The 13,896-nt window shown below is 58.3% G+C and overlaps 2 protein-coding genes across 2 annotated transcripts in view; one reads left to right on the top strand and one right to left on the bottom strand.

Annotated features, from left to right (window-relative positions):
* The window catches only part of VOLCADRAFT_98695 (uncharacterized protein), a gene marked incomplete at both ends in the record, with an annotated part of 11,712 nt that extends 5,009 nt beyond the window's left edge, over positions 1–6,703 (bottom strand). The window contains 10 exons of the mRNA XM_002957557.1: positions 4–209; positions 267–1,930; positions 2,144–2,192; positions 2,641–2,902; positions 3,162–3,232; positions 5,333–5,605; positions 5,818–5,860; positions 5,947–6,040; positions 6,252–6,405; positions 6,613–6,703. Coding sequence (XP_002957603.1) covers positions 4–209; positions 267–1,930; positions 2,144–2,192; positions 2,641–2,902; positions 3,162–3,232; positions 5,333–5,605; positions 5,818–5,860; positions 5,947–6,040; positions 6,252–6,405; positions 6,613–6,703 — 2,907 coding nt within the window. The remainder of the gene's footprint in view (positions 1–3; positions 210–266; positions 1,931–2,143; positions 2,193–2,640; positions 2,903–3,161; positions 3,233–5,332; positions 5,606–5,817; positions 5,861–5,946; positions 6,041–6,251; positions 6,406–6,612) is intronic.
* A 437-nt stretch (positions 6,704–7,140) lies between these two features.
* VOLCADRAFT_98696 (uncharacterized protein) lies at positions 7,141–12,501 on the top strand (the record flags this gene model as incomplete). The annotated part of the gene is made up of 11 exons (XM_002957535.1): positions 7,141–7,281; positions 7,408–7,492; positions 7,881–7,990; positions 8,315–8,397; positions 8,997–9,135; positions 9,334–9,442; positions 9,727–9,794; positions 10,300–10,530; positions 11,230–11,538; positions 11,763–11,839; positions 12,414–12,501. The coding sequence occupies 11 exons, from the start codon at positions 7,141–7,143 to the stop codon at positions 12,499–12,501; spliced, it is 1,440 nt and encodes a 479-aa protein (XP_002957581.1).
* Positions 12,502–13,896: the final 1,395 nt, after the last annotated feature.

The following is a 13,896-nucleotide window of genomic DNA, read 5'->3' on the forward strand; positions in this document are numbered from 1 at the left end:
GACGTCGCCGCCGCCATCGGCGGCGCCCACGTGCAGCGCATGTGTACGACGCCAGCCGCCAGCTGCTGGGACCCGCATGAGCTCCGCGGCGTCCGGGGCCAGCGCCACAGCGAGGAAATCGGACCCATGGAACCCGGCCACCAACAAGCCGCCGCCGCCGTCGCCGCCGCCATCTGCACCGCGGTCGCCAAGGCCCTTGCCTGAAAGTGCTGCAGCCGAACGTTGTCGGCTGGGATCCGTCAAGGCGGCTTCAGGAAGGTTCGTACCCGGGGACTGAGGCGGGCGCGGCGGCGGCGGCGGCCATTCGATCGCTAGCTCAATGGAGGCGACGCCGGTACGGCTTTGCGTACCCAGACACTCCAGTCGTACAGGACATTGGCCTGGAAATTTGATGCCGCCGACCCCGCCGCCGCCAAAGCCACTGCGCTTTTCCCCAGTTCCCAACTCGCCCTCGTCGCTGTCTTTGGCGGCGATGCTTCCCGCCGCCGCCGCCGCCGCCCCTGCCGCATAGTCGCTGCATCGAAACCTGGCCAGCACGCCGTCCCGCCCCGCCGCAAGAAATACGGCAGGCTGGACTAGCCGTACCCAGCTGACGGCGCCGGGGCCCAGTGCTGCCCGGAACACTGCCACGCACGGCAGGTCGAGTTGCTGCAGCGGCTCGGCGTCGGCGGTGGCGGCGCAGGCCGCCGCGCTCGCCGGCGCCGTCAGCGCCGCCCAAGCGTCTGGCGGCGCCCAGAACGCCAGCAGGTTGCCGTACTGGTCGCCGGCGAGAAACACTCTGTGAGTCGGACACACGTCCGCCACAAGCAGGCGGCCCCGCAGGGGCGAGTGCAGTACAGCGGTCAGCGTCGCCGCCGCCGGAGGCGGCGTCGGCGGTGCCGCCGCCATGCCGTTCCCCGCAGCCGATGACTCCATCACGTCCGCCACCGCTGTCGCCGCCACCGCGGCGGCAGAACGACGTTCCGACGAAACATTACCTCCGCCGAAAGAGGAGGACGTGGCGGCGGCAGCTGGCGGCGGCGGCGGCAGGCGCCAAAGTCTAATGACGGGGCTGTCGCCGGCCGCCGTCAGCAGCACGCCGCGGCCCAGCGCCGCCACCCACCAGACCGCGATGACGGCGCCCGCATCCGTCACGCGCCAGCTGCACAACACGTCGCTCATAAAACCACCGGCGTCGCCGCCGCCGCCGGCGTCGCCGCCGTCCTCACCGCTCGGAGACGGGTCTTGGACGGCGTGACGGAACCCGCTGACGTCACCACTGGCAGCAGCAGAAGCAGCAGTGACGTCAGCAGCAGTGCCAGCGTCATTGCCGACGGCGCCAACCGCCAACTGAATGTACTGGTGGCGGTGGTTGTGCTGGTACTTCTGGGAATTGCGCCGCTGCAGCTGCTGCCGTACGTGTATATGCACCACGGAGACGAGGCCGCTGTTGTGACCAACCGCTAAAAGGTCAGAGAAACCTGTACGACACGTCACGGCGCCGCCACCGCCGCTGCCAGACGCTGCTGTTCCCCCTCCACCATCATCATCACACCATCCCCCTCCGCCACCGCCGTCGCCTCCTATCGTACACACCTCCAAGCAAGTGCATGGACCCTGCGACGGGTTGTCGTACAGTCGTACCCACCCGCTGGAATCCTCCTCACGCTGTTGCTTTTGTTGCGGCTGCTGAAGCTCCGAAGGCCCCTCTTCCTCACCATTCTTCTGGACATCGTGATTGCGGCGCTGGCGGCGGCAGATGTAGCTGCTACCGCTGCGGTTGCGAAAGACCGGTAGGAGGTCCTCCGTCGTGCCGTACAGCGCCCCCCCATAGGTTCCCGCCAGCAGCATCTGACCCCCCGCCGTCAGCGCGAGAGAGCGGGGGCCGTCAGGTGAGGGGGGGGCAAACGATGACGTTGAAGACGGGGAAGCTGCTGCCGGAGGCTTAAACCTGGGGCGCGGGTAATGGGGGGCGGTTTTAGTGGTTTTAATGGTTTTAGTGGTTTTAGAGGTTTTATTGGGTTTTAGGGTTTAGGGCTCGTGTCAAGTTTATAGCTATAGTGAGTGGGCGATATCACACATGGCGGTTCCCCGGAAACCCGCATAAGGCCCCTCGCCTCTCAGCGCCTCCCCCCTCCCTGGACTCCCCGCCCACACGCCGCACCTCACAAACCGCTCCAACAGTCCACCGCAAACTGTGCCGTACGCCTCGGCTGCGGAAGGGAAGGCGGTGGGGGCGGCGGCGGCGGCGGACATATTTTCACCGCGGCCGCCGCCGTCACCGCCTCCGACATCATCGCTATGGCTACAGCCTCCGCCGCCCGGGTAGCCGTGTCCTGTTTCTTTACCCCCCGCTGCTGCCGCCGCCGCCGCCGCTGTTGTTGTTGTTGCTGTGTAATTGAAGAGACATGAGGACAGAGGGACGCGTGAGAAGCACACATACAACATTTTGGCGGGAAAAAAGCGCCCAATGGTTTTCAAAAACATCGCAAGGTTCTTTTCCCATCCACCCACCCACACAAAAGAGGTGGGTTGGGGGTTCGGGCCGGGCTAGTGGTGGTGGTAGTGTTTGCTGGCCTCACCCGCCAATAACCGTTCTTTTCCCCCAAGTCTGTGTTCGTGTGTTCACTGCCCTTTCCCCTTTCCTCCACCCCGGCTCACCGGTCAACGACGGCGGTTGCACCGTTGCCACTGCTGACGTCGGCAACCACTCCCTCAACGACCATAACCGAATGGAGCTGTCCGCTCCGGCCGTGGCCAACACGCCGCCAATACACACGCCCCCCCTCCACCTCCCTTCATCTGCGCTCACAATAATACCACCACCGCCGCTACTGCCACCACCACCGCTACTGCCAGCAGCAGTAGCGCTGCCGGCCCCGGGCAGTAGCGCACACCGCCATATCCCCCGGCCACGATGACCCTGAGGGTGCCGGAGGTACAAGTGTACGACGATGGGGAAGACGGGGAACAAGGACGAGAAGAGGTGTACATGTATGTATGTATGTATGTATGTATGTATGTATGTATGTATGAGAAAATTTCCCTTTCACCCGACACGGAGGCTCGCTCCGGCCCGAAACCCCCCGAACGAAACCCGCCAAAACACACACATACACACCTCACCCCTTTCCTCATCCCCCAACCCATACACGCACACACACACACATACACACACGCACCTGCAGCACCCCCAGACATTTCCCCGTCACCACGTGCCACATCCGTGCCGTACAGTCCTCAGAGCAGCTGACTATTACCAGTGAGGAGGGGAAAGGGGAGGAGGGGGAGGGGTTGGGCCCTGCAGCGGGCGGCATCAACGCGTCGTACTCCACTGCCGTACAGCACCACACTCTGGCCGTGTGGCCCCAAAAGGTACGGCAGGGCGCCACCACTACCGCCGCCGCCTGCGAGCTGCGGGGGAAGGGGGAAAACCGCGGAATCGCCATGTATGTCTGTGTGTATGTGTTTCGTGTTCTTGGTAGTGGCACACAGCAACAAGGTGGTTAGGATACCGTACACGCATGCCGTACTCATGCTGGCCACGTGGCGCCATCGCGACCAACAAAGTTAAAGGAACTTTTGTGTGCGTCACTGCATATATGTATGTATGTATGTGTGTATGTATGTATGTATGTACGTATGTATGTATGTATGTACTTACCTCCGTGTGTGTGTCCCCTCCCCCCTTTTCCCCCTTCCCCGCTCTCCCCCGCAAGCTCACTCACCTCATCCCCCCTCCAGCCCTCTGGGAAGCCAAATCAGGCAACACCCACAAGCGGGCGGACCGGTCATCGGAAGCAGTGACCAGCATACACCCACCGCCACCGCCACCACCACCTCCACCTCCACCGCCGCCCCCCTCCCCGCCCAACCACGTCACGTGGAGCACGGACCCCTCATGTCCTCGCAACACATACACAGGCCGACACTCCACATGCAGCGGTCCAGACAACTGGCCCCCCTGCTGCTGCTGCTGTAGGTGCTCCTGCTGTAGCTGGTGCTGCTGCTGTAGCTGGTGCTGCTGCTGTAGGTGCTTCTGCTGTAGCTGGTGCTTCTGCTGTAGGTGCTCCTGCTGTAGCTGCTGCTGCTGCTGTAGGTACTGCTGCTGCTGTAGGTGCTGCTGCTGTAGCCGCTGCTGCTGCTGTAGGTGCTCCTGCTGTAGCTGCTGCTGCTGCTGTAGGTGCTCCTGCTGTAGCTGCTGCTGCTGCTGTAGGTACTGCTGCTGCTGTAGGTGCTGCTGCTGTAGCCGCTGCTGCTGCTGTAGGTACTGCTGCTGCTGTAGCTGCTGCTGCCGTAGCTGCTGCTGCTGTAGGTGCTCCTGCTGTAGCTGGTGCTGCTGCTGTAGGTGCTCCTGCTGTAGCTGGTGCTGCTGCTGTAGGTGCTCCTGCTGTAGCCGCTGCTGCTGTTGTAGGTCCTGCTGCTGCTGTAGCTGCTGTCCGGATACGACCCTCCCCGTCCCCCTTCCCCCTCGCGGACCCCACGACGTGTCGCTGCAGCTACTGCTGCTGCCCTGCTGTACGCCGGCTGGATAGGGCTGGGGCTGTAGCTGCAGCCTTGGACGAGGGCGAAGGCCGTCAGCAGTTGCGTCGTGAGTCGGACGACCGCTCGTACCCAGGGCTGGCGGCGCCACCGCTGCTGCTGCTGCTACTGCTGCTGCTCGCTCCTCCAGCTGCTGCAGCCTCCCCTCCAACGCCGCATACCGTCCCGCGAGATGCGCTAACCGGATGCCATCGGCAGGTACGTTGTACGGCCAATGCCGTACGGCATCACCATCATAGTACGGCGTAAACGCCGCCGCCGAAGGGTTCCCCGACGGGTACCGAGTGGCGGGGGCTTCCCCATGAGTGAAGTCCGTTGAGACGGTTGGTTCGGTTGCGGCAGTTGTTGTACGAAGAGGTAAGAGGGGCGGCAGCAGTGGCAGCCTCCAAATCAGCACTTCATTGAACATCGTTCCTGTGGTGCAACGGCAACACCGGCAGCAACAGCAACACCACCATCACCACCACTATGAGGAGGGGGGGAGAGGGGCGGAGAGCGAACCCCTCTCAAAGGCCACATGAAGTTGTCGCTGCCGTATAACCGTGTGTGTTTTCCTATGCTTTCCAACGTTGTTGGATTGGGGGACGTCCCCCCCTTCCGGGCAGTCAGTACAGCTCCTTGCTTTGCCGGGCCGCCGTGCAGCCCCCCGGTCACTATCCGTCCGTATCCTCGGCTTCCGGATCCAGAGTTTTCCAGCCATCGCTGGTATCTGCTGCTATCGTCAGTGCTATTCGTGTTAACTCCCCCTGCATCCCTCCTCCCCCTCCCCTCCTCTCCCCTCCCCTCCTCTCCCCCATCCTCCCCTTCGCACCCGCCGCTATCCACAGCCTCATTCCCTCCTCCGCCTCCAGGGAGGGCCGTACGGACAGCACTGCCGCCCCAAACAGCTGAAGCCGCTGGCTGCACCGCGCGGCGACCAGCCAGCGACCTGACAGAAGGGGACCCAAGACCACGGATCTGGACCCGGATCTGGATTCGCATCCGGGTTCGATTCCCGTCGCTGGCGATTGGAGGCTCCAGATCTCGGCGCTGTTGTCGGCGAGGGCGAGCACCAGCAGCAGCTGCTCCGGGGACTGGGGGTGAGCTGGAGGAGGAGAAGGAGAACGAGGAGGGTAGTGGTGGGGTTGCGGGTTGCTCGCGGGCGGGCAATCTATGCGGTAGGTATGGAGGTGTGTGTGGGGGGGGAAATCGTGGGGGGAGGCGGCGCGAGTCAGTGCAGTGAGGACATGGCACACAGACAAACACACCGTACAGAAACCGATGACGTACAACGTGTAGAAACCTTCGGATGCTTACACGTGTGAATTAGGGCATGCTGGGTCGTGCTGGGGGGAGGGTGCTGGGGGAGCTGGTAGGAGGTAGAAGGGGACATTGATTCACTATCCTGTTTTAGATTTGGTGGCGGCCCCCTCTCCCCCTCCTCACCCACACCTGCTCCTGCCGCTGCTCCTGTTCCTGCTGCCGCTGTTTGGCCACACGGATGCGCCGGTGGTGTTGCGGCCAGTGACCCAACCACGTGCTGCAGGTGCGCGGATAGCACCCAGGAGGGTCGGGGGGGAAAACACACGGCGGCACGCAACACGGCCACAGGCGCCCTAGATGCCGCTGCTGCTGCTGCTGCTGCTGTTGGTTTTGGTGTTGAGCCAGCAGCGGCATTGGCGTTGGCATTCTGGTAGGATAGGTGAAGCTGGAGGATATGGACCCAACGATCTCCGTGTACGACAACCCACGTGGTTGATGGGCAGCATGGGGATAGGCTGGGGCTTTCGTCGGCGGGTACTGCCGTCGTGATGATCCCGTGGATGCGGGCGCCGTCAATTATGTGATGTACGGCATGAAGGTCGCCATTGGGTAGGCTGTAAATGAGCAGGCGAGGTCCGCAGCCTGCAAGCATCGGGATTGACGGCAGGGAGATGTGCAATTGGCGGGCATATGGGTCCATGATGGGATGAGGATTGAGAATTGTAAGGAGTTCGGTACGTGTAATTTTTTTAACCGGCAGTAAACTTGGAAAGGTTGGAGCCTCGGAATTGTCGTTGAATTGGACGGCATTTTACAAAAATGCTGAAGCAGTCCTTCCTAAAAGTTTACCTGCCAGTAGGAAGACGTGCTCTGTTCCCAAGCGAACAAAATGAACAGCCGTCACATCGCCGGCGAAGGCGGATTTGACGACCGACGGCATGGTTCTTGTTTACATTTCTATGCGCATAGCAATTTCGGCGCAAAATTATCAGCTTTGCAAATATCCAGAAATTAATCCGAAACAGCGCCCTATCCTGTTTGCTGTCCCCTTATTGGCAGTTGCCTTTCTTGTAACCACCAATCAACTGTCAACCATTACTACCAATTTCCCGCTTATGCATATAATTTTTCAGCATGACTACACCTAAATAAATGATGCTTCTCGTCCCCACACAAAACTGCATATATGCACTAGCTTGGCGTGTGAGGTCCTTCGTTAGGTCTAACCACTCTACAGCGAGGCACCCATAAGGAATTGGTGCACGCATAGCCTCGCAACAAGCCTTACACGTGTCTTTGCTCGCCAAGCACTCTTGATCAATCTGCGCGTGTGGCAGGATGAGCATGAAATCAGTGCTCCGTGTGGGAAATAAAAAAATGCTCCCATGCGCATCCTATAAGCAATTATTGTATCGAGTGAAATGCAAGCATTCATCTAGCTGGACGCGAACCAAGGAGCAAAGCCCGCGTTTGTGGACCTACGCCCGGATTGCGTGTTACGCTGCAAAAACGGCCGAGGTGCGCCCATGGGGTTTAATAGCGACAACATACTGACCTCATAATAGAGCCTTCAGAAAGGAAACTTTCAAACTTTGGAAGTTAGCTCATCTGTGGTTGCCGTCTCTTTTCCCTTTCTGTGGGCAGGCCGTACCACCACAAGCAGAAGGCACCGTCAACGGCCTCACCGGCAAAGACGTCATTGTCCGGTACTATGAAGCATACAATTCCGGTAGGATTTGGAGCTAGGCTGAGCGGTTGTAGTTGGTTGCGCGTTGACATGAACTTATCCATCTGAAGCTTGACTACGACATTGCCCGTGGCCGGTATCGCGTGTACCCCGGGAAACCTTCCTCGTGGCGTTGTGTACGGCACCAAGGGTGCTCGTACTGAAAGCCGGTGTTCGTATTTCATCTGGGGACTTGGAGGCTGAGTTTGACTGGAATAGTTTGACTGAAGAGTTCTTGTCCCCTCTCCCCCCGGTATGATGATGCTCCCAACCCCAAAGCACGTCCACGCATCGACATACATACATACATACATACATACATACATACATACATACATACATACATACATACATACATACATACATACATACGCCTAACCTTTCCTCGCAGGGGATCTGGACACCATTGCTAGCCTGCTGGCTCCTGATGTGTCGTACCACGACATGATTTACGAGGACCCGTTCGTTGGCCGAGATGAGGTTCTCAACTACCTCAAAAAGGTGACGTGTCCACCAACCACCCCATCAAACCCCCCTCAGCGTAGTCAGCGTCTGCGGATTTGGCAGCTGCCAACCATGGGACCGACCGGAGTATGGATGTCGTACATTGCTTATGATATCGTCAAGCACGTGTAACGATGCAGAAATGTTTTCGGGTGTTGAGTCATGCCGTATTACATTCCCCCCTATCTCTCCCCCCTCTCATATCGAGGCGCAGCGATAGCGCTGGGTGTTCGCCGTGCACCAACCCCATTAACCGCCGGACATACTTTTTACCCATCTTGTCGCTTCGTACACTCCCGTACGTTCCCGTACGTCCCACAGGTTCGCCGTACAGTCCCGGCCGACCTGCAGTTCGTAATCGAGGACGTCACAGATGGTGACCCCCGGGCTGTGGGCATTACCTGGTACGACTGGGGGGGGACTGGGGGGGGGAGCGAGCAGGGGCGTGTGTGTGTGCCCTCTTGGGCCAACGGCGGCTAAAGTTTGGGTAGTTATACTCGAGTATGGGGTCACGCACCCCCAACCATGTAAAACACCCACACCCACGCCCACACAACGCCGGGGACATCAACCCAACGCGCTAGGGACGGCTCTACGGTATACATACACACACACACACACGGCCTCTTAAGAGGGCAGCCAAAACGGCAGCGAATCGTTCAAGTCAATCCAGTTCACCAAGGGAGAGCGGCAGCTGCGTCTCCCCCGGGGGGGGGCTCTGAGGCTCTTTGGGCGCCCTCAGCAGCAGCACCACCACTTGCGACTTTCCAGGGCGGGACGGGACGGGACGGCACGGTGGTCGGCACGGGGTTTTCCCTCCGTGATATTGCTGGCCCCCCCCCGCCCCCCTAATCCCCCCCCCGCCCCTGCACGCCTCCTTTCCTCCCCCTGCTCTGCAACCCTACCACCCACCTAAACCTCACCATGACACACGAACATGAACACGAACACGCATGAGGGGTAAAACCCGCACACCATCCTTTCCCCCCACCCACCCACACAGGCACGTGGAGTGCGGTGACGGTGTTGTGTTTCCGTTCTCCCGGGGCTGTTCCTTCTACACCCTCAACCCCCGGGGGCAGATAACCACCGCACGGGATTTGGTGGAGAGTGCGGCCAAGCCGGGGAGTACGGCACTGAAGGTGGGAGGGGGTTCTAGGGGGGCGGGGCGGGGCTCCAGCCAGCCGGCCACCACTTTAACTGCCTAACTGCCTACGTTAGAAAACAAAATACACATTCACGAAATCCTCTCCTCTCCCCCCTCCACGCCTCCATGCCCCTTCTCCCGCGTTTATACTTCCCCTCCCCCCCTCAACCCCATCCCCAACCACCCACCCCAGCTGCTTGCGGCCCTGACCCCCGTGGTACGGCAACTGGGTCCCGCCGCCCACCCCTCCACCCTCAAGCGGCTGCCTCTGGCGTCAGCGGCTGTGTGGGCCTTTTACCTGGGTACGTGTGTGTGTATGTATGGGTGGAGGGGGGTTGCGTGTGTTCGTTCGTTCGTTCGGACCCTCTCCCCCTCCGCCCCTCCTCCAGAAGGCAATATCTTGCTTGTGTGTGGGTTTTCGATCCCCCTCTCCCCCCTTCCTCCGAGCCAACCCCCCCTTTTCATCTTCCCTCCCTTTCCCACCCGGTCAGTTCTACTTCTCGTACACTCTTGCCCTGGCAGCAGCTTCACTCGTTCACGTGGTTCGTCTTTTCCCCCACCCCCCTTCCCCCGTATGTGTGTATAGGTTACACGGCGTACATCATGTTGGGCACTGGAGCCCCGGGATCACCTGCCTACAACACTCCACCTGAGGTATGTACGAACGGTGTGTACGGTGTGTGTATATCGGGATACGTGAGGACTTGGAAGTCTGACTCTGCGCAATTGGGTTGGACTCCTTTGTCCGTGTATGTATGTATGTATGTATGTATGTATGTATGTATGTATGTATGTATGTATGTATGTATATACATACATATGCATGCACATGTAGAATACTACTTAGGTATGTATGTATGTTGTTACGGGGTGGTTAAGCTTCCCCAGCGACCTCCTTCCCGAGGCAATTCCCTGCTCTCCCCTGCGAGAGGGGCGCCCTAACCCATTCACCCCATCCGACTTCGGAATGTATTCGTTGGGTTCAGCAACTCACCACCAGCATCCAACCAAATCTAGCGGATCAACGGCGCCTCAACTTAGGTGTGTATACAAACATTCTAGCTTATGTCTTTAATACCCCCCTTCTTCCTCCTCGCGCTCCAACTAATTGATCCGCCCACCCTCTCTTTGTGCCTTAATACGACACTGTACGACACAGGTGCTCCAGGAGGTGCTGTACGAATCACTAAACTTCTTCTACATCAACATCGGCCTGGACGCGTTGGGCTGGGCTCCCGTACCTTCTGTAGCTTGCCACCCGGTTTCGGAGGCGCTGTTCAATTTTGTGGCGGCCTGGTCCCTCATGGCACTGCCGTACATGCTGTCGGATGGTCGCAGCCGAAAGCTGGGGGGAAGCGGGGGGATTGTGGCCTGGTGGACCGGCATCATGGTGAGATGTGTGTTTTGCCGGGTGGGGGAGGAACGGGGTTTTGGGGGAGGGGGAAGGGGGGGAACCGAATCAAACCCCAATAACCCGTGACTCTTAAGAAACCCAAGACAAGCACGTGCATGGATTTGTGGTGGTTTCGTGTGGTTTCGGAGGGGTGGGGGGAAGGGGGGAGCCGGAGTCGTTACTTACCCGACAAGGCGCTGTATGTGCCAGCCGGGGGGGTTACACATTATGGGGGGGTAACGGCTGTGTGTTTTCTGCTAGACGACACGGTATACTACCCCGGGGTTGAGGCTGCGATGATGTCGGAAGATATTTGCCGTTACCAACCGCAAAAAGTCGTTGAGCCAACCGTGAAGGGAGTCTCAAACGAAGCACGACGACGGAGATGGCTAGTGACGGAGTTCGAGGGGGGGAGGGCCTCTCGCGAGAAGAAGATGCCGTGGGGACTGTGTTTCTGCACGTCTGCTTTGTCGTACTCCCTCGGATCCACGGTTCCAGTTGTGTCTGACGTCGAATTACATGGTGTGTGTGATTCTACACCGTATGTACCATTTGTCCGTACCTTTGTACGGTGTGATGAGTGTGTTCTCCCGTACACCTAACTCCACACCCACACTTTCCCAAACCACCTAAACACAACACCTTTTCCCCCTCACCCCATCCCCCCACCCCACTCCAAAACACACACACACACAGTTCCTAACCAACGTGTTCTACATCCCCTATCTGGCACAACGCGCCGCACCTGAGCCCGTAACGCCTACCTCCGGCAGCGGCAGTAGCAGCAGCGGCAGCAGCACGACGGCGCCACAGCGGCAGCAGCCGCAGGTGCCCCCCCCGCCTCCACCCCCCAACTCCCCCCTGCCGCCCTGGTCGCCGGTCTTCGGAGCCACCGGACTGCTTGTGGGCCTTACCTCAATCGGCTGGGCGCTGGCGGCGCGACCGGAGTACGGCGGTCTGGCGGAGCGGATGTCGTACTTTATTGAAACGATGAATTCCAACAGGGTGAGTGACATTTGCAGTGAGAGTGTGCGTGTGTTTGTATGTGTGTCCGTGTGTGTTTGAATGTGTGCACGGTGCCCAAACCCGCAACCTTACGGCACTCCTTTCCTTGTAAGCCACCCACCACCGGATAGATAAGGCCTCCGAACCTGACCCTGTACCGCCTCCCCCACCCCCCCGCCACCCGCCACCCGGGGGGCCCCCCGGGGGGTATGTCACCCCCGCAGGTGTTTTATGCCTTCCTGGTTGACTCGGGGCTGTACTGCGTTTGGCAGGCCGTACTGATGCAGAACACACCCGCAAGGTACGGGAGGCTGTGGGGTAGGGATAGGGGTATGTATGTATGTATGTGTATATGTATATGTGCGTATGTATGTATGACGTGGATTACACAGTGGGCTCAAAAGCCTCGGGGGGCCCAGGGCCGAAACACAGCGGGGGGGGGCGCGGATGCACACACGGCTGGTTAGCCTCGTGCATTCCGCGCACACCGCGGTCAGACCACGCGAGGGGTACGACGGCCGGCACTGAGCAGCGTTCTGGCAGAGCGGCGGCCTCCTCAAGGGGGGCAGCAGCAAGGAACATGCAGGCAGATGAGGTTCCGTTTTTCTGTACACCAGCGGATCGTGGCGGATCGTAACCTATTCGTCAACCGCATATAGGGATAGCAAGTGTCAGTGGAGCAGGTCGGTCAGTCGGTCGGTCGTCGAGATCAAGACCGTTTAACAAAAAACTGTTTCTGTTTCTGTGTCGGTGCCGGTGTGGCACAGGAGGATTTTCCAATTGCTCAATGTATTTGTACATCCCCCAAACCCTCTCCTCCTCACCACCACCACCACTACCACCCCACCCCACCCCACCTTGCAATGCCGCTGCAGGTACCGCTTCGTGCCGTTCTTCGGTATGGCAGCTCACCTACTGCGGAGGGGAGGGAGTGAGGAGGAGGGGGAGGAGGGGGGCTTGTGAGGGAAGAGGCGGCAAGGGGAGGAGAAGCTGGAGAGGTGTGTTTGAAACTTTGAATTTCGAGGACAGGAGTGGGAGGCGAGGAGAGTTGTGGTGTGTGGCACTCGTGTGTGTGTGTGTGTGTGTGTGTGTGTGTGTGAGGGGGTTTGAGAAGAGAGAGAAGGGGAGGGGGAGAAGCGGAGAGGTAGGGGGGAAGAGGAAAATGCTTCGCCCTGGGAAAGGTATGGAGAGGGACGAAGAGGAGAGGAATTCATATTTTTGTGAGGAGGGGTGGCATATGAGCTGGGTTGATGTAGGTGCTGGTGAGCTTCGCATGCATACGACCATGTCGTACATTTCAGACACGGAAGAAGAAGTTTTTATTTGGCCGAAAGGAAAAGCTCGGCGCGATAGCCGCGGCTTACCCTGGACATTATTTTTGATATACTTAAATATGTATTTGATACAGTTATAACGTTACCAACCTATTTGGTTTGTATGCGCGTTGTTCGAGGGAGCAAGAGAACTTCCTCTGGGTTGAGACTTGAATTTAGGATACGTAATCAACTTCTTTGGCAATTAAAAAATATATATTTGTAATTTCTTGCACTTTCCGCGGTCTTAGTAGCATCGTGTAATGTGTACACATATTGTAAATGTGCAGCAACGCAGTGCGGCTACGGCGGCTGAAGGGACGTGAAGAGAGGGTGAAAGTAGTTCAATTTTCCTCACATGATTGTATGTGAGCTTTTTGCCTGTAGGCTGCGACGACACCTCTGGGAAGACATTCTCCGTAGCAAAAGTTTTAACAACGTTTAATTTCCTGTTACCTTGTTTTTCTTTCATTTTCGTCAAAAGAAAACTGTTCTTCTGGAACAAAAGTAGTTCCACAACAACCTCCGAACAAAAATGAATCCATTTCCCAATCCTAATGTTTTTTGAATTTGGCGGACGGTCCGCCGGACGGTCGACCGTCCGGCACAGCTTTCCGGGCACACATACCAGCATATTTTTGCACGAAGCAAAAGACATTTTACTGTAGTTTATCCTGGTGCTCGCGGCGCGCGCACAGATTCCTTGCGCAAGCAAAAAGCGTGACATGCAAACTGCGTCCAGATGAGCCCATTTCCCATGCAATTTTGCTGAGCATATAGTAAAGTGAAGTTTATAATCTTTATACGGAAAATGCAACGCAATGCACAATGATGAGGGCGACGCCGATGCAAGTGGTTAGCGCCAGCGAATGCACGAAATGTTAACAAAGCTTAAAGTAGCAGTCAGATAAGTCAAATTAGATTTAGGAACTTGTTTATCTGGCGGTTTGGGGCCTGACTAGGACCATACAGCCATGGGCGACCCAGGTGGAGACGGATGCGGATGGCCATTTAGGCTTGCAGTGGGACCATTTGCAGAGGCTTT

Source organism: Volvox carteri (genome assembly GCF_000143455.1).
Source record: "Volvox carteri f. nagariensis unplaced genomic scaffold VOLCAscaffold_75, whole genome shotgun sequence".
Taxonomy (NCBI): domain Eukaryota; kingdom Viridiplantae; phylum Chlorophyta; class Chlorophyceae; order Chlamydomonadales; family Volvocaceae; genus Volvox; species Volvox carteri.